This window comes from Rattus rattus, chromosome 1 (assembly GCF_011064425.1).
Source record: "Rattus rattus isolate New Zealand chromosome 1, Rrattus_CSIRO_v1, whole genome shotgun sequence".
Classification (NCBI taxonomy): Eukaryota; Metazoa; Chordata; class Mammalia; order Rodentia; family Muridae; genus Rattus; species Rattus rattus.
Window position 1 is genome coordinate 34,700,793 of NC_046154.1, and position 27,529 is coordinate 34,728,321.

The following is a 27,529-nucleotide window of genomic DNA, read 5'->3' on the forward strand; positions in this document are numbered from 1 at the left end:
GAAGAGCACTGGCTGCTCTTCCAGAGGTCCTGAGTTCAATTCTCAGCATCCACATAGTGTCTTACTACCATGTATAATGGGATGCCTTCTTTTGGCCTACAGGTATTCATGTACACAGTGCCCTTTTATATTTTAAATAAATAAAACTTAAAAAAAATTGAAGAGAAATCAAGAGTTTCTTGTGCATTGGTTAAGAGCACTGACTGCTCGTGCAAAGGACTTAAGTCAGTACACATATGGCGACTGACAACCCTCTTGTAATTCCAATTCAGGGCACCCTATGCCCCTTTCTGGCTTCCACAGGCACTGCATACAAAATCAAAACATAAAATCAAATAAATAAAGCCTTTAAAAATTACAAATAAGGATGCATGGAACATTTAAAATGTACTAGTCATTTTTTTTAATGTACCAAAGAGATTAATCTTGTGGTAAATGAATGCAGAATTGGTTGGTGAGAGACAGGGATTAGATAGGTTAGGTTAGGTTAGGTTATCAAGGTGATGAGATCAGCTACCAGCTTGCCAAGGTATTATACTGTCTGAGTTATAATAACAATAGCCACTAATTATTGGGCATATATTGGGCATTTAAGTGCATTTACTCCTTCATATAACTTTAGTAAGACATGTTCTGTTATCATCATTTACAAATAAGGAAGTGGAGTTTTCCTTAAGTTGAATAAATTGCTCCTAGGCACTAACTGTCTTATACATGATAGTCTAGATGTGAATATAGGCCCATTTGACTATGGTAATACTAATGCCCAGGTTTGCTGATAAGAAACAGGAACATTTTACTTATTATGTTCAGTGAACACGAGTATGTGGAATATTCACAGACAGTCTAGGACTTTGCATGTTTATCATTGTCTCAGTATCACAGAGGCATCTTGGGTGCCTCATACTTCACTGATATGAAGATCACATCCTCTGCCTTTTGACAGAGGCCAAGCACTCACAGGAGAATGTAGGTCAAGAGAGCGTCAGGGCCAAGCTTTTATGCCTGGATCCTGACAGTCCTGGCAACTTAAGGTTTCTGGTCCTATCTGTAATATGCTTTCCCTTCTCTTAAATTTATAATTACAGCTATATTTGAGTATAGATGTGTGGGTGTGAATCTCATCTTAAAGCTTTAGTCTTTTGTCTGCTGCCATTGGATGTTTTGAGACCATGTAAAACACAGAACATAGCTTCTTACTGGCTTACTTCGACCCTGTTTGCATACATGAAAGAGATTCTGGGGTATTGAGTAGTGTTGAGATTTCTTGTGGGTAACAGTTGTGGGAGACCATCTAAAATTCCTGTGAGTGAAGTGATTGCAAAGAGACAGGTCTGCAATGTTAATGGAGTTCTGTTCTTTCTTCTACAAGGTAGCTTTGGTGGTTGTGTCCATTTGCTGTTAGCAAAGAGTATTCTGGGTGTAGATATGTGTGACTTTAAGTAGCCTGTTCTGTGTGTAATAAATGATCTCTAAAAAGAAAACTAGCCTCTCCCTCCTGCCAGCCTCTAACCACTTCCTGTAAGTGAGAGAACATAGACCTCTGTTTCGTCACGTGAAACATCGATTTTATTTTCACAGAGACAGCTCCCTTCTCATTCTTTTTGCCTTCTCCAACACACACACACACACACACACACACACACACACACACACACACACACACACACACACACACACTTGGAAAGGCTGCAGATGAGGATTTCTGCCTGTAGCATGTAGAGAAGTGATGTATCTAGAGATAGGCATGTCCTTACAGGAGTATTTATACAGATTAAATGAATAACATAGCAGGGTATTTTTGTTGTTGTTTGTGGGATAGTCTCACTGTATAGCCCTGGCTGGCCTGACACCATGATGACCAGGTTAGTCTTGGACTCACAGAGAGAGCTCTGCCCGCCTGTGCTGGGACTCACAGAGAGAGCTCTGCCCGCCTGTGCTGGGACTAAGGTGTGTGCCACCATAACTGGTCCTGGAGTCGCTTTATAGTAGTTGAGTGAAATCTGTTAGTTTTTCTTCCAAGCAATTCCATCTTTGGACATCTCTGTGCTTGCTTCTCTACTGTGAGGAGTGTCACTGTTATCTTTGTACCCAGGGCATCTTTCATAAGGCTGTATTTTATTTTATTCTTTTAATTGAGTGAATGAAGCACTATTTCATAAGGGAACCCCCATTTTGTAATTGAATGAATGGCTGTCCTGTTTATATAAAGATGTCTCACTGAACTGTGCCATTGATTTTTATTCTCCAGTGTTTATCCTTTAACAAGCACTGTTACGTTATATTTCATTGCATTTCACATGCTCAACAGAACTCTCTTTTTGGTACCACATCCCTCTTACTGCAGGATTCCTGGAAAGGGTGATTCACTAGTCATTGATTCTTCTCTTTCCCTTTGTTCTTGATTTATTCTGATCAGGCATTCTTCCTTCACAGGAAAGCACTTAGTGACCTCCACTGATTCTGAGTCAGTTCTCAGTGCTCACCTCACAGAAACTCTGTTGACAAACAAGCTAATTGCTTTGTACAACACTTCCCTCGCCTACTCCCGGGACAGCTTGTCCTTTTGGTTCTCCTCCACTTCTGGCTCCTCTTACTCTTTTTTTTAAACATTGTTTGCTGGTTTTCTTCTTTCACATCTCATGCTGGAGGGTTTCCAAGGCTTAGACCTTGAACTTGATCTTTTCCCTCTCTGTGTTTACTCTTTAAACGACAACATACAGTCTCCTGGCTTTCAAAACCCAGCATGAACACTTCTGAACTCTAGTATGTCCAGTTGTCTATTCAATGTTCCACCTTAATATCTAGTAGCCATTTCAAACCTAATATTCAAAAGGGCATATTTCACACACTTGCCTCCCATACAGTCAACAACTGACCAGAGCTACCTCCCAATGCCATAGCTTCTGCTTCTCTGACACTTGCTACCTTAGCCAATGACAGCTCTGCCTTCAGCTTCTCAGACCAAGACCTTACTCTGGTGTTTTTTTTTTGTTGTTGTTTTTTTGTTGTTGTTTTTTTTTGGTTTGTTTGTTTTTTGTTTTTTGTTTTTTTTGCCTTCTTCCCTTCTCCATACCAACAAATCCTGGCAACTTAAAAAAGGTTTATAGAGCTGGAGAGATGGCTCAGTAAGTAGTTAAGAGCACTGGCTACACTTCCAGAGGACCAGGGTTCAATTCCCAGTAACCACAAGGCAGCTCACAACTGTCTGTAACTCCAAGATATGACATCTTTATCCAGACATACATGCAGGCAAAACACCAATGCATATACAATAAAAATAACACATTTTAAGAAAAGGTTTTTTTTTTTTATTGTTTGTATGAAGGTTTTTGCCTGTGTCATATGTATCTGTGTCTGTGTCTCTGTGCTTAGAAGGTGTTGATTCCCCCCTGAAACTGGAATTACAGATGGTTATGAGCCATCGTATGGGTGCTTGAAACTGAACCTGAATCCTCTACAAGTGTCCTTAGCCACTGAACTATAAAACTATAAAACAGCACTGGCTGCTCTTCCACAGGATCCAGGTTCAGTTTCCAGAACCCATGGCAGTTCACAGCTGTCTATAATTCTAGTTCCAGGGGATCTCACATCCTCACACAGACATGCATGGAGGCAGAGCACCAGTGCACATTACATTTTTAAAAATTATTTTATTATTTATTCATCTGCATGTGTGTATGACACATGTATACAGTACCCATGCAAGCTATCTGATAGCCTTGGATCTCGAGTTCTAGGTGTTTTGAACAACCTGATAGGGATATTGGGAACCAAACTTACAAGAACAGCACACCCTCATAACCACTGAGCCATCTCTCCAGCTCGCCCACAGTCTGTGTCCCCCACCCCCATTCTTTCTTACAGGCATGCGGTGTCACACCAGCTGGAGAAATACAGAGGTGCACACAACTGTGGATGATGCTGAATTTAAAAGCTCCTATTGTATTTGTTCCTCCATCAAAGCACACTTAATATCATTTTGGTCAATAGATTAAAAATTTTCCCTTTTACTAGGGAAATAATAGGGCAACAGATGTGTAACGCAGCCCTCCCCTCCCCTTTTAAGTAAATGGGACCTACTCTGTAGCTCAGGCCAACTGTAAACTGTAAACAACTGTAAACTACCTTAGTGCTATGTATCCTGAGATTGCAGGTGTGCACAGTCACACTTGACCTATTTGCACTTTAAAATATTCGCGAGAACACCGTGCAGTAGCCCAAGTTGGTAGGAATGGGTCCTTTCTTGAGTGGAGGGTGGTAAGTGTTGCGGAGGACAGTAGGTGTACTCTCAGCTGTTGGGAGCAAGTGTTATTGTGTATGTCCACACTGAACTTTGTAAAATACCTTTTTGAGAGAGGTGGTGGTAGCTCATTTAATTTAGATTGTGAAAACTCTGTACTAGCCTTTGAATGTACTTTATTAGGTTTGTCAAATAATAACGTGTGTAACACAACTCACCCTTTCTGATGTGCAGTTTACTGTATTTGGACCCATGAGAGCAGAACAACCGCTATTATGATATGTGAGCACTACTCCCAGCACCCCACAGTTCTCTTGAGCTAGCTCTTGTAGTGCATCTCGGCTCTTTTGCTTTTATTTCTATTGTTTTCCTATTGCATGTAGCCTTTTGTGTTTGATTTCTCTCGCACGTAGACATACAACACTTGAATGTATCCCTAACTTTATTTTTATTGCAGAGCAGTGGTTCTATGTATGGACACACCATCCTTTGATTAAAAGTTCACCAATTAATAAACATTACGTTATAATTAAGTTAATAATAACATTGAGTTATTATTTTGTATAGTATTGGTAATTTAGCATTCATATACAGGTCTCTGTGTGGGCCTCTTTGTTTTCATTTTGTAAGATTGTTCTCAGCGAGTTTGCTTGTATTTGTATGGTTAACTTCATAAGAATTTGCTTAACTCTTTTCTGAAGTGGCTGTTGTAGTTTATACCTCCCCCGGGTCCAATCATTGCCAGACCTTGGAATCATTGGGTTTTTTCATTTGAGCCAATCTGGCTGGTAAAAGATTCAGTAGCTGCTACCCACATCAGGCCTGTAAGCAGGCCCTGGTTTTGTGGAAGGTTATAGGGTTTCTACTATCTTTTAGTTCCTGATGCCCATCCTATGCCCCCATCGATACCCCCCATAGCTGATGGGAGGTTTCAGTTGCTGTTGTTGTTTCTCAACTCCTGAAAAGCGCCTGCTCTACTCGTAGATACCCAGTGCTTGGGTCTGTGAACTGGGCTCTGTACTCTCCTTTGGGGTTGGGGCTGTGGAAGGGTCGCTCTCTGGCTGTGCCAAGGCTCTTGTATACTTTGCCTCCTCCCTGCTAGAGTCCCTCCAGTGCTTCTGTGACTCTTCCTCTGGCTACATCCTGAAGTCTGGCATTCCAACCAGGCGGAACGGAAAGTTCAGAGTGTGACGTCCTCTGACACCCTCCCCTCTTAAAGGTCTGAGGTTTGTTTAAGCTGACCAGAGGATGCCGAAGATAGAGGTTTGAGTCAGCTCCACACTGACTTCAGCCTCCTTTTCACTCTTCTTCCTCCTTCTCATTCCCCTCCCCCTGCCAAGCAGTTGTTCTCTGGGCTTTGTCTGAGACACACTGTAGTTTTAGCACTGTAGTTTGCTGAAAAAAGCGCACAGACGAGATGGAAGAGGCTGCCAGGAAGTTTCTGACCACATTAAGCCTGGGCATCTGCCTCTGCCGCTGAACTGATAGCAAGGGGCAGCATAAGCTCAGGAGAAAGGCATCCAGAGGCAGCACTGGGCTCCGCCTGGGGCTCACTCAAGGGAGGAGAAAGGACAGGCCTGGAAATGCCTCTTTTAGATTCATCTTATTTGCCACCAACCATCTTTATTTTGACTCACATTCTTGGAATTGCTGGTATTCTGTACTGGAAGAGATGTGCCAGAGACAGAGCAGGTAACTAAGTGGTGCCTCCCTTCTTTAATCTTCTGTGGGGCTCCTAGGGTGGGGTAAAGCAGGGAGGTCTTCCCACTTGCTTGTTTGCCTTAAAGGGCCAGTACACCCTTCAGCTGCTGTGCTATCAGGGGGGAGAGACAGGGGGAGGGGAGGGAGGAAGGGAGGGAGGGAGGGGGAGGAGGAGAGAGAGAGAGAGGAGAGGAGAGGAGAGAGAGAGAGAGAGAGAGAGAGAGAGAGACAGAGGGGAGAGACAGAGAGACAGAGAGAGAGAGAAACGCGAGAACATGTGCTCGAGCCAGACTCCTTCCTGTTCTGGGACACTGGCCGAGGGGGCTGGGTAGATGAGGAATGGTTTCACAGTTGAAGAGAAGCGACCATTGCTCTAAATGTGTCTTGCCTTACAGGATTAAGGCCTTCCTTACTTTGCTTTCTCTATCCCCAAGTGGAGTTTTGGACCCTGTCACCATCTTCTGAAGTATAGGATTGGTTTAGGCAAAAGAGGAGGGTGATGACAAGGAAAGGGTTGTGTGGCTCCCTTTCTGAGGTACAGTCTGTGTTGTTCTTTGATGCAGTTGATGCTGTTCCCTCCTGGGCATTTCTTTCACAGTCTAGCTATACCTAAGCCACACGTGTTAGGAAACTGATGGCTGTTTTATCCCCAGGAAATCAGACACTGCTCATTATGGCACTGGAACTCTGGAGATACCGCTATTGGTTATGCTATACTCCATGGCTTTCTGCTGGCAACTGTCAGGATCAGCCCAAGTACAGCTTATTCTGAGTTGCTGTGTGTGAGGACTGTAAGGCGTACTTGTTCTGGAGTATGCACACCCTTGGGTTGCAGTGCTTTTAATATTGTCACTGTCACCAGCTCACTGCTTCCGTGCTAGACGACTTAGGTACTTGTCTCTTATAAGCTAAGATGAGCTTGATGACCTAGTGCTTATATCTATGAAAAGTTCACGAATGCTTGACAGAATTAGAATCAGATCCTGTTGATTCCCCAGTGTCCTTTTCTGGTTCAGTCCCAGAACTTTTGGCTAAGTATTCAGGTTCATTGTGTGACTCTCTCAGCAGAACAGAGGCAAACAATTACAATTGTGTGTGTGTGTGTGTGTGTGTGTGTGTGTGTGTGTGTTGCTATGTTTAAGGGGTACCCCAAAGTAAGCTTAGAAAGAAAGGGGCAGCTGGGTCCAGTGACAAGCATCTGCAGTACTAGAGCTAAGACAGCTAAAGCTGGGAGATCTTGAGATCGAGGCCGGCCTATGTAGTGAGCCTTTATCTCAAAATAACAAATGCAGGGTTCAGCCTAGTATAAGCCTCTGGGTTCAGTCCCTAACAGTGAAAAACAGAAAGGAAAGGGTAGGCAATGTTTGGGCCTCTGATTTATCATTTATAAAAAGAAAATAACATTTAGATGGCGTCTGCAGTTTTCCTTTCTAGTGCATTGTGGGGATGAGATTGGTTAATGGCCTTAAAGTCTATGGAATTTAAGAGCCATTGACTCCTTTTTAAGAACTTTTGTTTTTATGTTTTAAAATATTAACTTTACAAACAACAGCGAAATACATTAAAATTAAAAGAATACAAATGCCTTGTAAACCTTTTATTAAATGAAATGGCTTTGACACTAATACCTTTATTGAGAATGTACTGTGATTGACTTACCCTTAGAATTAGGTGATAATGGCTTTTAGTTGGAAACAGTGGATATCAAATCATCCATGGACATACTCAGAGGATTTTGAACCAATTTTATTATCACTTCAGTGTCAATGTGTATTTTGTCTGTTGATGTTTTTTGAAAGTAATGTGTACATTCTAATTACTGCTTGCCAAGTGGAGATGACCAGAATACAATTTCTTTACTATTTCTATGTATTTGTATTGCTTATAAAATATACATAATGAAGATATAAAAATTCTCATTTTCTGTTGCTGTCTCTGGTTTAAAAGTTAAAGCCCTCCTGCTTCAGCTTCCTAAGTGCTGGATTGTAGGCATGTGCCACACATTTGATGGAATATTGTCCTTTTTACCTGGTCTGTTTTCATTATTTAATTACAACATATGGAATGTAGATCCTGCTGCTAATAAATTCTAGACAAGGCTCAGTTGCGTGGGTCAGATGTTTAGTGTGTGATTGTATGGATGGCACATGTTGTGTGATGATGTAGACCTGGTTATAGTGCATATGGAAGGGCTTGGTCTTGTATCTCTTTTGTGTTCATATTTACACAGTATAAACAATGGTCATAATTTTAGCTACTGAAGCTGTTCAGTTTTGAGATGTATTCAACTCTTTCAAGGTTATATTCTGGTTCATTTCAGATAAGTGATGATAATGTTTATTGCTATCTTATTTATTTGTATGTGTGTATTGCCTGCCTGTATGTATGTACAACTCCTGGTGCATGCTTGGTATCCTTGAAGCTCAGAAGAGAGCGTGAGATCTTCTGAAACTGGAGTATAGATGTTGTGAGCTATCTGTGGTGTTGGGAATGAAACCTCGGTCCTTTGCAATAGCAACAAGTGCCCCTAACCACCGATCCATCTCTTGGGCCTCATGTTTGCTTTTATTTAGTTATATGTAAAATTGAATCTTTTCAATTAATTATAACAGAAATATGCCAGATACTGAGTCTGATATGACTGTAATTAACCCCCAACAATCAAAATTATCTAATTGGTGCCATCATTTTGCTTTTAAATAAGGTAATTTGAACAGATAAATTAATTTGTTACGTTTTTTAATGTCCTATATAATGAGGCCAATATGCTTTTTTCCCTCCTGTTAGTTTTTTAAGATAGAGTCTCATTGGCTACTCCAAGTGTGCTCTGAACTTATAATCCTCCCAAATTCTTGTACATGATACAAGGCATGTATCATTAGTGTAAAAAAGTGTTATAAGCCAAGCTTGTATGGTGGTGCAGGCAGATCTCGGTGAATTCAAGGCCAGCCTGCTTTTCATAGAGAGTTCCTAGACAGCCAGGGCTACATAGAAAGACACTGTCTCAAAACCAAATAAACAAAAAAGGTTTTAATTCCAGCATCTCTGTGACTTTGAGGCCAGCCGGATCTACATTGTGAGTTCTGTGACAGCCAGAGCTACATAGTAAGACACTGTCTCAAAAAGCCAAAACCACAAACAAATGTAAGATGTCAGAAACAGCCCTGCAGTTCTGATAGATCCTCACGGTTTGTGTAGGTGTTTTACCTCACAGACCCTGGTTTAGTTAGGGTTGTACTGCTGTGAACAGACACCATGACCAAGGTAACTCTTATAAGGAAAATATTTAATTGGGGCTGGCTTGCAGGTTCAGAGATTCAGTCCAGTATCATCAAGGCAGGAGCATGGCAGTGTCTAGGTAGGCACTGTGTTGAGAGTTCTGTGTCTTTATTTGAAGGCTGCTTGTGGAAGACTGGCTTCCAGGTAGCTAGACTGAGGGTCTTAAAACCTATGCCCACAGTGACACACCTACTCCACCAAGTCCACACCTCCAAATAATGCCACTCCCTGGGCCAAGCATCTTCAAGTAAGACAGACCCTTAGAGTGGATAGAGTTGTTGCTGTAAAATATAAAAAATTTAAAAAGTATCATTGTCTTTTATCTTCCACTAGATTGGCCACCACAGTGCCCCTAGATATCTGTTAGATATCTTAATTCTTAGTCAGCAAAGCTTCTTACCTGCGTTGCTCCATCCCATATCACACTACTGAAGGCCTCTCTTTTACCTCTCTCTACCTATCTAGTTCCCAAGGCAGGTTTCCATGCCAGAAATACACATCCCAACTCTGTAGCAGCCCACACCAGCTGCCACACACTTTCTTACACTTAAATCGCTATATGAAAGAACACACAACACAATAACCTTTGGCCCAATTGATAAGATATAATTGCCCACCTAAACATACAAAGCCCAATACACATCCATCCCTTAAAAACATTCATAACAACCTGTAAAGGTACAGTGTGGAATCTTAACGTCACCCGCCATATTGTCTTCTCTCCCTGTCCCTCCTGTCTCTTCCTCCTTTTCCTTCCAGTCTCCTCCTCTTCCTTCAAACTTCTCTCCGGCCCATCCTTCCCTCTCATCCAATGACAGGCCTCCTATCCTGTACCTGCCCTTCACTTGTATTTTATAAATTCAATGGGGAGAAGGTTCTGGTGAAGTCACCTGAGTCCTGAGTAGGCAGCAGTCCTTGGGGCAGTGGAATTAGCATCAAAATACAGATAACTCCAGGGCTAACCACAACATAGAGCATTGCATTTTGCTTAATGTATATGGAAGGGTCCATATATATTAATAGATGCAATATTCTACTTAATTTTACATTTGTCTTGAGGCATTTGTAGTGGTTTGGATGGGAATGGACTCCATTGGCTCATATATTTGAATGCTTGGTCCCCAGTTAGTAGATAGTTTAGGAAGGATTAGGAGAAGTGGCCTTTTTGGGGAAAGTATATCGCTGGGGGTGGGCTTTGAAGTTTTAGAAGTCCACACTAGAGTCTTTCTCCCTCTCCTCTGCCTGCAGTTTGCAGATCAGATGTGAGTTCTTAGCTACTGCTCCAAGCTATGCCTGTCTGCCTGCCATCCCCATGGTGGTCATGCACTAACCTGATGAAGCTATAAGGAAGCCACCATGAAATGCTTTCTTTTAAAAGCTGCCTTGGTTGTGCTGTTTCCTCACAGCAGTGGAACAGTAACTAAGACTAAGTAATTCATACTTTGCCTGAAGATACATAATTGTAGAACTAGAACCTATGGACTGTTGTTGGCAACAATTGACAGTTGTCCTTCTAACCTAAACCTTTCAGTTCAAATTCTTCCTAAGAAAGATCATCTGCCTCCCTCTTTTAAGTATCAGGCTAGCTTATAGTTGACAATCACTACCTTCCCTCAGACAACACCCCTTTCCATTACAGTTTGTTTCCTAATTCTTTGCTGTTCTAATACTCTTTGGACAATTAAATATATTACTGTTTTTACTCTGAAAATGTGATCTCTCTCTCTCTCTCTCTCCCTCCCCCCCCCTCTGTGTGTGTGTGTGTGTGTGTGTGTGTGTGTGTGTGTGTGTGTGTGTGTGGAGGTGGGGGAGTGGAGTACAGCTGAAACGTAGTGAAGAAATCACTGGGAGATCTGGTTATCGGACATAAGTAGACAGTTTTTTTAGGGCCATATTCTCAAGTTACCATCTCTTTAGCAGACGTAGACAAGATACAAGAAGGCACTGACAGTTCGTAAACACTCAATGAGTACTTAGAATTTTAAGTATATTCAGATATTCACATATTAGGTATTTTTTTAAAAGATTTATTCGTTTATTATATGTAAGTACACTATAGCTGTCTTCAGACACCAGAAGAGGGCATCGGATCTCTTTACAGATGGTTGTGAGCCACCATGTGGTTGCTGGGAATTGAATTCAGGACCTCTGGAAGAGCAGCCAGTGCTCTTAACCGCTGAGCCATCTCTCCTGCCCATATTAAGTATTTTTAATACATATTGTCAACACTTGCATTCACATATTGAGAACATTCTTTTTTATTTTTCCCCCGGAGCTGGGACTGAACCCAGGGCCTTGCGCTTGCTAGGCAAGTGCTCTACCGCTGAGCTAAATCCCCAACCCCGAGAACATTCTTATTCTCAAATTTTATTGATGTCTTGAGTCTTCTGTTATTTCTCTAGTTTTGTTGAACTCCCCCTTCCCCTATCCCAACCCCTCCCAGTTCCATTCGGTTCCGTGTCCTAATGACAGTCCTTAAGAGCTTTCTAAAATACAGAGCTCAGCAGCTGAAGGTGCCACACAGCCCTGACGACCCCAGGGCTCCTCGGAGCTCATGTAAAGGTGGAAAGCAGAGGCAGGTGGTTCTCTATGAGCTCAAGGCCAGCCTGGTCTACATAGTGCGTTCCAGGCCATCAGTAAGACACTGTCTCTAAAAACAAACGTAACGGAAGACTGTAAGGTATCATACAAATTGATTGTGAGCTGTTGTCTCACAAGAGAGGACTTTAGGGTCCTCGTTTATTGTCTTAATATTGGGTCATTTTGGTATTTTAGAAAATAATTATGCGGGCTCAGTTTTCTGTAAGAAAGTCAACAGCTGTGAATCTTCACATGACCTCTACCCACACGTGGAAGTTTTGCCCTGAATGAACCTTTGTGAAATCTACTGGTAGCAGTTAAGTCCCCCTTTTCTGCCTTTAGCATGAAAAGATGAGAATGGCTGTGTTTCCACCAGCTCAGGTCCTCTGATGACTAAGCTAACCTAACAAAGCCCTCATCTACTGTCTATAGCTTCTTCCCCTTGGAAGCTCGAGATGGTTAGGAGGGAAGTCTGTCTCGGTCTCCAGTGCCTTTAGGTCCTTCAGGATGCCAACAGAATGAGGAGATGGCAAGTTTGTTTCTCAGACATAACAAGTAATGTTTACATTGATTTTTTTGGAGACTGCAGAGTTATCTGTGATGTGCTCTTTTTGTTGGCAAGGGTTTGAGACATGGCGTCACTTGGTTGCCCAGGCTAGCCTTGAATTTGAAGCAGTTGCTCTGCCGCAGCTTCCTTAGCGCGGGGATTGTAAGCATGTGCTACCACATCTGTGTGCTTTCAGGAGTTGTTATTTCTTAGTTTTCCGAGGAATATTCTACTTCTTAGTTATCCTGATTTGGTTCCTCTCAGAGACAGCAAGTATAATAAAAGGCACAGCTTTGGTGGTGGGCAAATAACTTGTTTGGTTTTAACCTGGTATGTCATAGTATATGTCATCTCTAAAGTGGAAATGATACTTTAAGAAAAGTAAGAATGGTTGATGTGGTTAGATGAGGTTACAGCTCTTAGCCTATTCATGATCTGTGACTATTTTCAGCAGATGTCAGCTTAGTTTAGCTTAAATAACTGAATGCTTTCTAACTGCTGGAGACTGGGGTTTGAAGATTCTTTGAGCTCAGAGAATTTGGATTTGATAAAGGACAAGATTACTATATATGACTCAGAAAATATTCCTTTTTCTTCTCTTTCCTATATCTTACACATTCTTTTTTCCAAGACACAGTCACTTCGCGGAGGATTCATCCTCTCCTAGGCTAAGAAGTGTAGATGGCGCACGCACTGAGTACCCTTGTGACAGGCTGTGAACGTGGCCAACAGCTTAGTAAAGGGGGACTAGAGCTAGCTAGCTGAGGCACTTTCTTAATGAGCAATAACAGGATTATTAGTTTGTAGGTGGGTGTGAAGGAACTTGTCAGCTGACTGAGGAGATAATGGCTGTTTAAGCTGCTTGGCCCTGTAGGGGAGCTCCTGTTTACTTTTTCCACCTGTGGTGTTTTGGGAGACTCTTTACAACCTTGCTGTCCTGGGTGCCAACCCCTCCCCCACGCCTGTCTTCAGGAACAGGATTGAAAGCTGCATTAGCCTAAAGAAGTTGTTCTATTTAGGGAGCTGGAGCAGAGGGCGGTGATTAGGTCCTTATCTGAAGCCGGCCTCATCGAGGTGAGGGCTGAATTGGAGTCTTTCCTGACATCCACTGCAGGGATAGGGTCAGAACCGTGAAGAGGCAAAGATGGGCTGGGCTATCTGAATGAAAAAGCCTTTCATTGTGTTTTTTCAACATTTCAGTGTCTGGTACAATTAGTCAGGACTTGGAAAACAAGTTGGACAAACAAGCAAGTGGCCTTCCACTGATGGCTAGAGGGATTTCTGGCCCGGCTGAGATGGGTGCACTGACTGAAGAAAAAGTGAGAGAATATAGGGAAGGGAACGGGGCTTTGTGATGTCACTTCTGGCTGGACGAGGGAAGGAATGGAGCAGCAAGCAAATTGTATGTCTGATGCTGACGGAGTCTGCTAAGCTGATTGCCACTGGCTTGGGCTGGGCTGTCTTATAAAGAAGGTGGAAGGAATCAGAAGTTTTGGGCAACTGTAAGTTGGGGGAATGAATTTCCCTTTGGAACCTAGGAATCCCTTGACAGTGAACAGTGTCCAGGTTTGCCTGACCTGTCTCAGTTGGCTAACATTTTAGATGTGCTTCTGCCTGAGAAGAGGCAAGCCCAAGGAGCAAGTCGTTGGGCAACGTGCGTACTGTCCCTGACTCGGCACTAAGCCGTCTCGCTCACTAGCTCACCTGCAACTGTGTGAGATGTACCAGGTCACAAGCTTCTGCTCTGCAAATTCAAAGGCCAGCTTCTTTCTCCCTACGCTTATTTAATACCTTGATTGGAGTTTTGCATATGAAGTTCCCACCTCTTCACACTATGTTGATCTGGAAATAGTGAGTTGGTGCCGCTTTCGAATAGCGTGCTCTCTACCTACAGGTCTGAACCCAGCCTTTGGAAATGATCTGGGGAGGAGCTTCCTCTCTGACCTCAAGGGAAGAAGGAGGCCAGTAGGAAGTTGTGGGTGGAGTCACTTCTCTGTTCTTTTCTGTCCTGTGTGTACCGACACACAGCCCTTTGGCTATCTGTCTCTGTTCATCTTTAAGCCTACTTTGAGCAGCTGCAGAGGGTGCAGAGGCCACTAGCTGGAAGTACTTTGGGACCTGATTTTCTGAGGTGGGGCCAGGGGAGCCATGTGGCCCAGTTACCAAGATGAGCATGAGTTCAACGCCCACCTGGTGTGCCGCATGTGCTGCATGGGTTAGTATATGAAGGTTCTTCTTGCCTTACATCCTTGTGCTCTTTGACTCACTGGAATGCACCTCCTTTGAAGCCCTGCAGGCATTACACAACCTTTGGGCTTTTGAAATGTGGGGCGAAATGGATCTGGGTTCCCCACTTCCTGGCTAGTCTTTGGCATGTAGGGCAATTAAGAGCCCAAGCTTTGGGTGTGGGGCTGTTTTATAGAGTGTGAATCCATGCTCATGCATCTGTCTGTGTCAGGAAGCCACTTTTAGTTATGCTGCACAGAGCTGAAAGATGGGGTATTTTTAGCAGAAGTTGGTTGGTTAGGGAGTTCACCTCTGAGGGAGGGAGGAGTCATGGCCTAAGTTTCCTCTTTGGGGCCTATTTCTAGTTGTTTTACATTTTCCTCTCTAGCTAAGCTAGAGAAACATACTTGGGATGATTTGGGAACAGAATCTGTTGGAGGTCAAGGGCGGGGCCATGTTAGCTGTTGCTTAGGCCCCTTGGCTAGGGAGGGGAGTTCATTAAATAATGTTCTGTGACCTTGACCTAGGGGTCTAGGGTTTTTTGGGATATATTTCCTGTGGGGTATAGACTGGTGCTGGCCTGAGAGCAGTTCCTCAATTCTCAGTGAAAAAGATAAAATTAATGTATTTATAAAACCAAAACCCAAATCAAAACCTGTTGTTTACTCTGAAATTGTCATCCTACCTTTTACATTAAAATATCCTTTGTTATAAAAAGACATTGTTATTAGATGGTAATTTCTAGATAGTTTTAATCATCTTCCTTTGGTTTTTTGAGACAGGATTTCTCTGGGTAGCCCTGGCTGTCCAAGAACTCACTCTGTAGACCAGGCTGGCCTCCAACTCAGAGATCGCCTGCCTCTGCCTCTGAGTGCTGGCTGCAGCAGCTGCACCAGCAGCCAAGGTAGATCTTGTAATTAACTGGGGGGCTTACTGATCAATAAACAGGGTGTCAATTGATTTTTATCCTTTTGGGTTTCTTGAAACAGAACAAACGTGTGATCCAGATTGGTAGGATTTTCATAATATTGAAATTACTGGTGGTTTGATCCAGAGGGATTCTGGGAAGAAATCTAGAGGAGAGGAACAGAGGCAAGATTCTTATCTCTTCTGCCTTCAGGGTTCGTGCTCCCAGATAGTGAGGTGTTTTTTGAGGTGTATACTGTACATGTTTATGGCCCAAGGACCGGCAGCATTAGGCAGTTATTGCCTAGGTGTTTAGTTTTTTGTCTTTCCAGAGAATTCCTTCCTGGGACCTGAAAAGAATGGTCTTCATTTGAAAGTGCTTGGAGACAAGCTCAGAGCCCAAAGGTCCCTTTTTTGGTTTGGTTTTGTTTTTTAAAAAGATTTATTAATTTATTATGTATGAGTGCACTGCAGCTGTCTTCAGACACACCAGAAGAGGGCATCAGATCCCATTACAGATGGTTGTGAGCCACTATGTGGTTGCTGGGAAATGAACTCAGGACCTCTGGAAGAGCAATCAGTGCTCTTAACTGCTGAGCCATCTCTCTAGCCCTTTTTTGTGACTAACCAAGGAATGTAAGGAAGTCCAGAACCTCCACTAATTTAAGGCAAAACCTTTTATACTTTCACCCCTTCATTCCTTAGAGCAGTGCTTCTCAACCTTCCTAATGCTGCAACCCTTTAATACAGCTCATGTTATGGTGTCCCCAACCATAAAATAATTTTCATTGATACTTTACAACCTAATTTTGCTACTGTTGTGAATTAATACCTGCTTTCTGATGGGCTTAGGTGACGCCCTGTGAAAGGGTCATTAGCCTCTCAAAGGGATTATGACCACAGGATGAGAACCACTGGTCTAGAGACTCTGTAGCCTAATAGTTAAGAAAGGGAGCCACAATCACAACAGGAACTTGCTGCTCTACCACTTAATGGTTACACAGACTAAGAAAATTGCTTAAGGGCTGGAGAGATGGCTCAGTGGTTAAGAGCACTGACTGCTCTCCCAGAGGTCCTGAGTTCAATTCCCAGCAACCACATGGTGGCTTACAACCATCTACAATGGGATCTAAAGCCCTCTTCTGGTGTGTATGAAAATAAATAATAATAAAAAAACTTTCTTAAAAAAAAAAAACAAAAGAAAATTAAGCCCTGATTTCCTCATTGTTAAGAGGGGATTAAAGCAGGTCCTAGTTCATGGAGTAGTTATAGGAGTATATGATATTAAAGTGTCTTCCTAGTGTCTTCCATACACATTCATAAATACTAGCTGGTAATTGTGGTAATACGTGAATGCATATAGTATGATAAGTCTGTGCTTCTCACTGTTACTCTTACTGCACTTGTGACTGCATGCCTGGGCACTGCACTTGTGACTCTATGCCTGGGCACTGCACTTGTGACTCTATGCCTGGGCACTGCACTTGTGACTCTATGCCTGGGCACTGCACTTGTGACCGCATGCCTGGGCACTGCACTTGTGACCGTATGCCTGGGCACTGCACTTGTGACTCTCTGCCTGGGCACTGCACTTGTGACTCTCTGCCTGGGCACTGCACTTGTGACCGTATGCCTGGGCACTGCACTTGTGACTCTCTGCCTGGGCACTGCACTTGTGACTCTCTGCCTGGGCACTGCACTTGTGACTCTCTGCCTGGGCACTGCACTTGTGACTCTCTGCCTGGGCACTGCACTTGTGACTCTCTGCCTGGGCACTGCACTTGTGACTCTATGCCTGGGCACTGCACTTGTGACTCTATGCCTGGGCACTGCACTTGTGACTCTATGCCTGGGCACTGCACTTGTGACTCTATGCCTGGGCACTGCAGGGAGAATTACTTTGGATGCTTTGTTCCTTTGGGTAGATTGAAGATAGCTCTCCCCAAAGCTGGGCCTGACTCTACCCGCAGACCTGTGATTTTCCTGAAAAGGTATTTACAGCGCTTGGGCTCTCTTAGAGGTGTAGCTATGGCTCTTAGTCAGTTTGCTTGAATGTGAACTTTTTAAGCTCTCCAGATGATTTTGATATGGCTGATTCACAGACAGTATTAATAACCATTGGCCTAGTCTAAACTCCACATTTTATAGACTATACTCAAACTTAAGTGGGGGGGGGGTGTCCTAAAAAAAGGAGATGGAGAATACAAATTACAGACTTGCGCCTATGTAATCTTGTCTACTTTTCTACCACAATCGTCTGTCCATCCATCTATCCTATCCACCACCCATGTATGTATGTATGTATGTATGTATGTATGTATGTATGTATGTATGTATATGTGTGCTTATTTGTTTGTCTATGCGCATGGATGTTTTGCCTGAAAAAAGAAATATATAAAATCTCATGTATGTGCCTTCCTGCAAAGGCCAGAAGAAGGCATCAGATTTCCTGCAGCTGGAGTTACAGGTGGTTGTGAGCCGTCCTGTGGGTGCTAGGAATTGAACTTGCAAGAGTAACAGGTGCTCTAAACCACTGAGCCGTCTCTCCAGCTTCATCCTACCTCCGTTTCTGTAAGGTATTTTTTTTTTTTTGAGGATTCTTAAAACAGTGTCTCCGAATCTGTAAAATATTTAGCCTTCATGAGCAGAATATTCCAAAGAAATTGCCATTTTCTTCTTTTATTTTCTGTTTTACTCCCTCCAACTTTGATTTTTCTTTTCTTTTTGCCTTTCTTTGTCGCACCTGCCTCGGCTTCTTGGCCTTTCTCGATCCTTTTTTTCCTTCTACCATCTCCTATTTTTTGGGTGATAGGGATTAAAGCCTGGGTCTCAGGCTTGCTAATCACAAATTCTACCTCTGAGCTATATACGCTTATCCTGGGGTGTGTGTGTGCGTGTGTGCGTGTGTGTGTGTGCGTGTGTGTGCGTGTGCGTGTGTGTGTGTGTGTGTGCGCGCGTGCGTGTGTGTGTGTGTGCGCGTGCGTGCGCGTGTGCGTGTGTGTGTGTGCTTGCTGTTGGTGCATGTGTGTATGTGTGTGGGTGTGCTTGCTGTTGGTGTGTGTGGGTGTGTGGGTGTGCGGGTGTGCTCACCCTCACACACAGGCATCTATAGGCTAAAGGAGGATGTAGCTCTGGGATCCACTTGTCTCTACATCCCAGTGCTGGGATTATAGGTGTGCATCCTTGCCCAGCTTTTACATGGGTGACGAGGATTGAAACGCAAGTCTTCATGCTTGCATAGATAGTGTTTTTACCCACAGAGCCATTTCTGCAGTCATCTGATGGTTTTCTTTAATTAACTTTGGCTCTGTACTTTCTGATTTTCAGTAGTTCAGACAATTCTTAATAATACAGGTAAAACTTTCTTAAGAAATAAGGAAATTTTAATTTTTCATTGAAGATTTTAGAGTTATCATTTCCCTACAATCCTAAGTAACCCTCATTGAAACCTTCTCGGCATCACTAATCCTTGATAGCAGATGTTCATTGTGAATCCTCGTCATGACAGCTCAGATTACTTCTTTCCCCTTGATTACATGGGGCGTTATTGTGCTGGCTGGTCCTAGTTCCATGGAGGCAATATGTGTAGTGGCTACAAACCTCTATTTAGAATATAGCAAACATGAGTTTGTATTCTACTACTTACTGTGTGACTTTGGAAAAAGGAATGAGCCTGCTGAGCATTACCGGGATGTGAGGACAAATAGAGGCTGGAAACTATGACGAGTGAGAAGGACGGGATAGCAGGCAGGGATCATGCGCTAGTGGATCTGAGGATGCTAAGCTGAAGTTTGAATGTTATCCTGAATGGCGGTATCAGGCTATGGCGTTAATGTAGAGTTGAGTGCAAATACGACTCCTGCAATGCTGGGCATGTTGCTTGTCTTTGTTGGGCTTTATTGTTCTATAAATCCGCATAGCAGCTATTTTATGGAGCTGCTGAACATCAGAAGAGCATCTGAGGTGCTAAGCATATACAAGTAGACACTTAGTAGGTGCTAACTACTAATCTTTGTTTTGTCTTTGAGTCTTACTTTGTCACCCCAAATAGCCTTGAACATGCTGAAGTCCCACTGCCCACTCTTGAATGCTAGAAGTATATGTATGAACCATCACACTCAACTTCTGAATTTACTAATCAAAACTGACACACTCGTCAAAACCCACTGGGAGATCTTAAGGCAGACAGACCGTAACGAGATCAGTTTTGGTAGGAATACTGCAGGCAGCTTGACAAGGATGGCTTAGAGCAGGGAAACCTGTTAAGAACAAGGAGAAGGAAAGCATTTAGGGGCCTGGAGAGGTGGCTCAGAGATTAAGGACCTAATTTTTGTTTCCAGCACGTGTGTTAAGTGGCTCAGGAGTTACACCTCTTTTCTTTTGGCCTCTGTGGGCATTTGCACTTATAAAAGCACATATCCACATAATTAAAATATTAAATATATCTTTAAAAAAATCAGTCTTTCACTGCTTTTTTCTTGTCTTGCCTGATTGCCTGTCTGTCTGTCTGTCTCCCTTCTCCCCTCCGTCTTTCTCTCCTTTCCTCCCTCCCTTTCTTCCTTTCCTTCCCTGTGTGCTTGCTTGTACACCCCCACCACCACCATACCGAGGGTTGAACTTGGAGCCTCACACGTGTAGAATTTCAGATGAGCATGCTATGAATGACATGTTTCAGAAGCGATTTAAATGCATGAGAGTTGAGAGTAAGGTTTGGGTTAAAGGCCTGAAGTGAAGATATAGATTTGGGAATTACCACTGTAGGGTTAGATAAAACCAGTAGAGATAGTTGTAAATGATAGGTATTTGTAACTTTGTTTGTATGTGCACACCAACCAGCCTGACGCAGGTTCAAGGCCAGCCTGAGCTACATAGGTATTGGAGGAAAGTAAAGGGATGCTTGACCATGTCTTTATCACAGGAAATTTAAGAGACAAGCTGAATATGTTGGTGCATTCCTGTATTCCCACACCTGGGAGATGGGGCAGGAGGATTAAGAGTTTAAGGCAGCCAGGGCTCTATGAGACCTTAAAAAAAAAACTCACTCCTTAAAAATGCTTATTAGGTTAAAAGGAATTCTGCTTACTTTTTTCTTTTCTATCTGTGAATTGGCTGACCTGTGATAGTAACACAGTAAGTACTTTCATGTTTATGTGTATATGCTCTGTTTTCAGATAGTCTTTCTGTATAGTCCAGGCAGGCCTTGAACTCAAAATTGTCCTGCTTCACCTTCTTAATGCTAGGGTTACAGGTATGTGACATCACGCACTACTCCAATGTCAGGTCGTACTTACTGAAGTCTGAGGAGGTTTGTGTATAAAGTTAGGTCCTTACATAGAACTCAGTTCAGCTCTGATCTTCTGTGGAGCGCCCACTCCACCTAGCTCTTGTCGCTTTAACTAGTCAGAGTCATGTGTTTGGGCCAAACTTGTAGGTTTTTATTTTTGTTGGTTTAGGTCTTATTATTTGTTACTTAAAGCTTTAATGTTAGGCATTTTAAGGGGAAAAGCATGGTCTCTATCTTCAAAGACTGGATGTACCTGGTGATATAAGGAAGAGCGTGTGAAAGTTCAGAACTCTGTTGATGGAGCGATTAGCGCAGAAAGCACCATAAATATTAGGAAGCTAGAAGGGACTGACAGAAATAAAAGTCCACCAGCCTGTTTTCCTATGCATTTAAAAACTCTAGTCACTCACCTTTACCTATAAAATATAGGTTGGGCTCAAGCTTGTCATGTAAGGCCACCATTTGGGCCAGGCCATAATAGCAGGTTTCTTAAAAAGAAATATCTATTTTATGTGTGTTAGTATTTTGCCTGTATCTAAGTATGTGCACCATGTGTGCACCTGTTGCCCAAGTTGGTTAGAGAGGGCATTGGATCCCCTGATGACATCGGAGTTATGGGTGGCTTTGAGCCATCACGGAGATGCTAGTAACTAAGTCCAGGCCTCGGCAAGAACAAGTGCTCTGAACCAACCCAGTCTCTGCAGCCCAGCCCATCAGTTTTAAGTCTCACTGCTGCCTGGAAAACCATCTTAGCTCTATGAGCTCCATCACCAACTGTCACTGTGACTTCACTTGGGTGGCTTCAGGTAGCAGCTTGTCTATCTCTGTTCCTTGTTTCTGCCCATTGAAGTTGTCCTAGGGATTGGCTCAGTGTAGACTAGAGAAGTGAAAAAGGAAGTTACTGTATGCGCAGCCGCAGCAGATGTGTGCACCACACACCGTGCAAGCCAATACGGGTTGCCTGAACACCTCGCCTCAGATTTAGACTTGGTGTGTGCTGCCAGTCACACTGCTTTACATACAAACTTTCTGCTCCGATCCCAACATAATGGAGTGCTTATGGAAATTAAAGATTATTTCTACCACTATTCCTCAGTAGGTATCAAATTTGTATATCTTTGTATTGTGTTAGAATGTTTGACTTTATTTGTTTATTTATTTGAAATTTTAAAACAGAATCTTATAGCCCAAGCTGGCCTCAAAACCACTATATAGCCTAAAATGAGTTTGAACTCCTGATCTTCTAGTCTCTAACTCGCATGTGTTGGGACTATAGGAATACATCAGTGTTCTGAGCTACAATATGACTTCACAGTGTTTGTTGTCGTTAAACATTTTACTTACTTGTATGTGTTTGTACGTGCACATGCCACAGCATACTTGGAGATCAGAGGACTACTTTTAGGAGTTGGTTCTTTCTTTCTTTCTTACCCATGGATCCCAGGGAGCAAACGTGGTCATCAGGCTTGGTAGCAAGCTCCTTAACCCACTGAGCCATCTTTCTGCCCTAGAATATTTACCATTTGAGTCACAGATGGTTGTGAGCCACTGTGTAGGTGCTAAGAATTGAACCTCTTCCTCTGGAAGAGCAGTTGGTGTTCTCTCCAGTCCCAACTGCTATTTGAATTTCTTAGACTTAAATTTCTTTTAAAAAATCATTTAATAAATGTTTGCTTGGGATTAGAACAGATTTTCCAATAATTTCTGAAATGACTGTAAATACACTGCTATTGTGGACTATATATTTGCCAGTTCTCTTTGCATTGACGACTAAAAAAATTAACATGCAACTCTGACAGGTAGTCAAGATGCCGTATGTTCTGTGGTATCAGATATTAGCCAAGATTTAATTCTTTCTATCTGTGAAAATAAACATGTACATCTTTTTTTTCTTTTCTTTTTTTTTCGGAGCTGGGGACCGAACCCAGGGCCTTGCGCTTGCTAGGCAAGCGCTCTACCACTGAGCTAAATCCCCAACCCCTATGTACATCTTATTAATATGTGGTTCTGCTTTCATTTTTAATAAGTAAGAAAAGTGTATGTGCCAAAGAGCTATTTAAAATATTATTAATATTTGTTATCAGTAAGTGTATTATTGCTATAACTAGTTTATGTCATTGACATATTCCTGGGGTCATGTAACAATTTCTTGGAAGAAAGAGTTGAGCAAGTAAAAACACAGTTTAAGAAACTGGACAAAATACTTGCTTTGAATACTCTATACTTACCTGCTTATGAAACTATGCCACAAAGTTATGAGTGTTTGCCTGTGTGTATTTTTGTGCACAGTTTAGATCCTTGGTACCTAAGAGGTCAAAAAGGGTATGAGATCCCTTGGAACTGGAGGTAAGGATACTTACAAGATACTTACAAGTCACCACGTAGCAACAAGTGCTCTTAACCACTGAGCCATCTCTCCAGCCCTGGTTTTTGGCATTTTTACTACCAGAGTCTGAAGGACCTTGGAATTAGGCCTTTAATGAAGCTTTATTTGGACAGTAAGAGAATGAACAAATAAGTTGTATAAGGAATATCCATTACTTGGAGTGGTGGGAAGAGAAAATAGCATATTACCAAGGGAATAAATAGCATGAGTGTCCTGATGAGAGGAGATTGGCTGGAAGCTGATTCTGATTCAGTCTTCAGATGGTAGGACTGAAAAGGATGATGATGTTGGACCAAAGCAGCATCTAAAAAAGGAACTAGAAATGGTGGCATACAATGAGCAAGTCTGGTAAGAATCCTGGCTTCAAATATCTACATGACTCTAGTAAGTTAAAACCAGATTGGACCTAAAATAGATGAATTTCCTATAGCCCTAAGTTAAGAGTCAATAGGTAGAATTATGCAGAAGCAGACCCTGGCGTTTTACTTACAGAATGTTAGTTGTTATGTTGCTTCGTGAGACGATGGGTGCCCTTATCAGCTCCAGAGCACCATGTGTGATCCGGACAGACCTTTCAACCCCAATGTAAGGCTACAAGGGAATTAGAATGAGTAACTTGGGAGGTCTCTATGTTAATTCTGAGATGTATAATACAGAGAGATTTATTCCGTGCAAAGCAGGAAAAGATTCAATCTAACAATGATGTGAAGACTATGTCTTGGGGAAAGAGAGACTGCTTCCTGAGTAGAAGCAATACAACCCCAAAAATAGGAAGACAATGCATTCACCCAGAAGTAGAGGGCTCAGAGTGTGTGTGGGCCAGTGTGACTTTTTCTAGGGAGTTCTGTTAAAAAGTAACTGCTCTTGTGGAGAGTTTCATGTAAGCTTCTGAAGTTAGTTTGGAACACTGGTGATTCTCATTAAAAACTTGCACCTTTCTTCTGAAATTCTCAGACCTGGGGAAGAAATGAGAAGAGCAAAGCAGTGCTATTTAAATGAGAGTCCCTAAGGACAGTCAGTGATTGCTCCATCATGTTGTCTAGCAGGGGAAGGGCTAACATTCGAAATTCTTAATGACTAGGGTAGAATGAGAGTAGTTGAAGATCAAGAATAGTTAGTGGAGAAGTCATGGGGCATGATTCAGTGGTAGAGTACCCAGCTTGTATTGTATGAATGAGACTCTGGGTTTAGTCCCTAGCGTGCCCCTCCCCACAGAAAAGAATAGCTAGGAAGTAGTAGATATTTTTCTTTCTTTCTTTCTTTCTTTCTTTCTTTCTTTCTTTCTTTCTTTCTTTCTTTCTTTCTTTCTTTTTTCCCGTTTGAGGCAAAAGTCTGCTGTATCCTAGGCTGTATTCTAACTGTGTAGCCAAAAATGATCATGAACTTCTGATCAGTCTTCTTGTCTCCCGAGGGCTACAATTACAGCATGTACCACCATGCCCACTCATGCTGTGCTGGAGATCAAACTCAGGGCTTTACAAGTATCCTGTCCACTGAGCTACGTGCCCAGCCCTGTACGATAGCTTGATAAAGATGACTGCTTTTTATATTTGGAGGACTGGGGCTCAGAGTATGGCCTCACTCTGGATATAGGGCAGAGATGTTAAGATAGTAGATGAGGATAGGACTGGAATTATCTCAGTCATCTGGGCCACTGGCTGGTGATGAGTTGCTGATGAAGTTCAGTGGAGCCAAGTAGGCTCAGATACAGAGCCAACATTCAAGCTGACATCTATCTATCTATCTATCTATCTATCTATCTATCTATCTATCTATCTATCCATTGATCGATCGATCTATATCTATCTGTCCATCCTTCTATCTATCTATCCATCCATCCATCCATCCATCTATCTATCCATCCATCCATCCATCCATCCATCTTATCGTCTGTATGTGATGTGAATCTCATCTCTAGGAGAGATTTGTGAGGTTTGCTATGTGTCACTGGAGGCAGCAGGGAATGGTCAGTAACAGTGAGAGTGATGTACGGTTTTGTTTTAGTTTTCCTTTTAAAAATTATTAGGAGATGGCAAAATGGTTCAATGGGAAAGGTGTCTGTCTCTGTCTCTGTCTCTGTCTCTGTCTCTGTCTCTCTCTCTCTCTCTCTCTCTCTCTGTGTGTGTGTCTTCTAATAAAATGTAATAAAGCTTTAATTACTAGCATATTCATTGTACAAAAGATGGGTTTCATTATGTTTTTATCCAAGTGTATGGTGTATTTTTGCCCAGTGAGGATAATTGAAATAGAGTGCTGTATGGAAGGTGCAGGCTTAGGGTAAACAGGAAAGAATCGGGCCTGGTCATGCCTGTGGGGCAGCCATTGTAAAGAACTCACAGAACTGATGTTTCTCTTTAGGAGGTTTTGTGAGGGGTGGTTTGTGAGAAAGAGGAAGAGTTTGCTATTTAGGAAAAGGGAGAGATGCTCAGGTGAGCTAACCTGGGTGGCTTTTGGGGCTGGCTGGCTGCTGAGGAAATGGGAATGGAGTGCTGGGCGTGAGAGGAGAAGCAGTGCTAGGTGGGCCAAGTGATGGGGAGGAGAGACTAGAGGATTGCAGTGTGGGTACTATGCCCTGAGCCTTCCCACTCCTCTCCTGCTACTATTTGTAACTTTTGCCTGTTGCAAGGGTTGCAGGAGGTCAGTCACTGTGCTCTCTGCTCTACTACTCAAATTATTGTTCTGAGGAGACATTGCTATGGCAAAGTTTTGGATTTGTGTGATTCTGTCTAATCTCTAAAGTGGTCATAATTAAAAAAGAATAAAAGAGTTTCAATGAGCTAGATCTTTCTAACAAGAAGTCGTTGTCTATGGCTCTGTATCTAAAGTCAACCTTTTATGTTGGTTTTAGAGAAACTGGGGTGTGGCCAGGGCACGGTGTGGGAACTTGTCGCTGCATAGCGCTAAGTGAGAACCTCTTCTGTTTCTCTTTTGCAGATGAGCGGGACCGGGTGCAAAAGAAAACATTCACCAAGTGGGTCAACAAGCACTTGATGAAGGTAAGATGCTTTCATATGTTTCCCTATCGTTTACTCTGTGTGTGTGTGTGTGTGTGTGTGTGTGTGTGTTTGCTTGTGTGTGTATGAGTTCTTGTGTATGTGGAAGCCAAAGCAGAGCTTGATGTCCGATTGAGTTTTCCATTTTTTTAATTGAGGCAGAACTTATTGGTAAAGTTAGTCTTGCTAGCCAGCTTGCTCTGAGGATTCCTATGTCTGCCTTCCAAGGCTGTAATTGCAGGCAGGCACCGTACCTACCCAGCATTTATGTGGGTGTCTGAAATCCCAGGCTTTTCTTACCCCCAACCCCACTCCAGTCCTTGTGCTTACGTGACAAACACTTGGACTGCTGAGCTGTCTCCACATCAGCTCATCAACAGTGTTCCATGTACTACCTCAGCGCAGTGAGGTGGGGCAGTGGTTCCTAAGATCCTAAGAACACCACTTCTAACTTAGAATAAAAGTTATTCCATAGGGTTGGAGAGTTGGTTCTAAGGTCCATATTCAGATGGGATGGCACATCTGAGAGCCACATGGCTCTAAAGACATACACACAAGTTTGGTTTTTCTTTTTCTCAGTTGGTTTAGTTGTTCAGGAACCTGACCAAGAAAGAGGTCGTTACATATTCAAACATGGCTCCTTCGGACCGACGGAGTTCAGTGGCAACTACAGTGAGGGTGATTTTCAAACCACAAGAACTGATAAAAAGCCTTTCCTACACTTTACCTCAAGCCCCAGATGTATCTTTCCCAGGTGTCCTTGATGGACTCATCTGGACGGTGCCCAGCCATTTCTTTTATTTGACACATCTTAAATCGCTAAATACCTTACTTGTTGTCCAGTTAAGAAACCTAGATTAATATTTGACTCAAGACTGCCAATAGTAATCTGTCTGCCCCTTGCTACCAAGTCCAATAATTCAGCTCAGAAAGGTGACTTGCTCCTGTGTTATCTACACCTGTCGCTTCTGTCCCTGCCTAGGGCTTCTTCATTTCTTGCTTTGAGCTCTGTAATAGTTTCTTAACAAAGTGCTCTCTAATAGTACTGATTGTGCTATTAGTACGCATTTATTGATGACTTCCAATAACCCAGAAGGTTTATAGTAAGTCTTTCTCTTGGGTTAGTTCACAGTCCTTCAGTGACTGTGTTGCTGAATGTTCTATTAATAACCTTATTTTATCAGTGAGGAAAATGAGGTTTAGGAGGTGTGCAGCTTGTTCAAAGTCACACTACTAAAAATAAGCAAACTGAAAATTTAAACCTCAGCTAATTAAAGTTTGCAACACATATTCTTAACCTGCAAAATTGGCTCTGGCTTCTGCCTTTTGTGTGTGTTCGTGTTGTGGGGGGTGGAGTGGGGGAGCAGTAAGTTTAATTAGAGTT

General features: G+C 42.6%; 1 protein-coding gene across 1 annotated transcript in view; it reads left to right on the forward strand.

Moving 5' to 3' along the window:
• The window catches only part of Macf1 (microtubule actin crosslinking factor 1), a 323,248-nt gene that overhangs the window by 107,052 nt on the left and 188,667 nt on the right, over window positions 1-27,529 (forward strand). Inside the window, 1 exon segment of the mRNA XM_032898600.1 lies at window positions 26,087-26,148. Coding sequence (XP_032754491.1) covers window positions 26,087-26,148 — 62 coding nt within the window.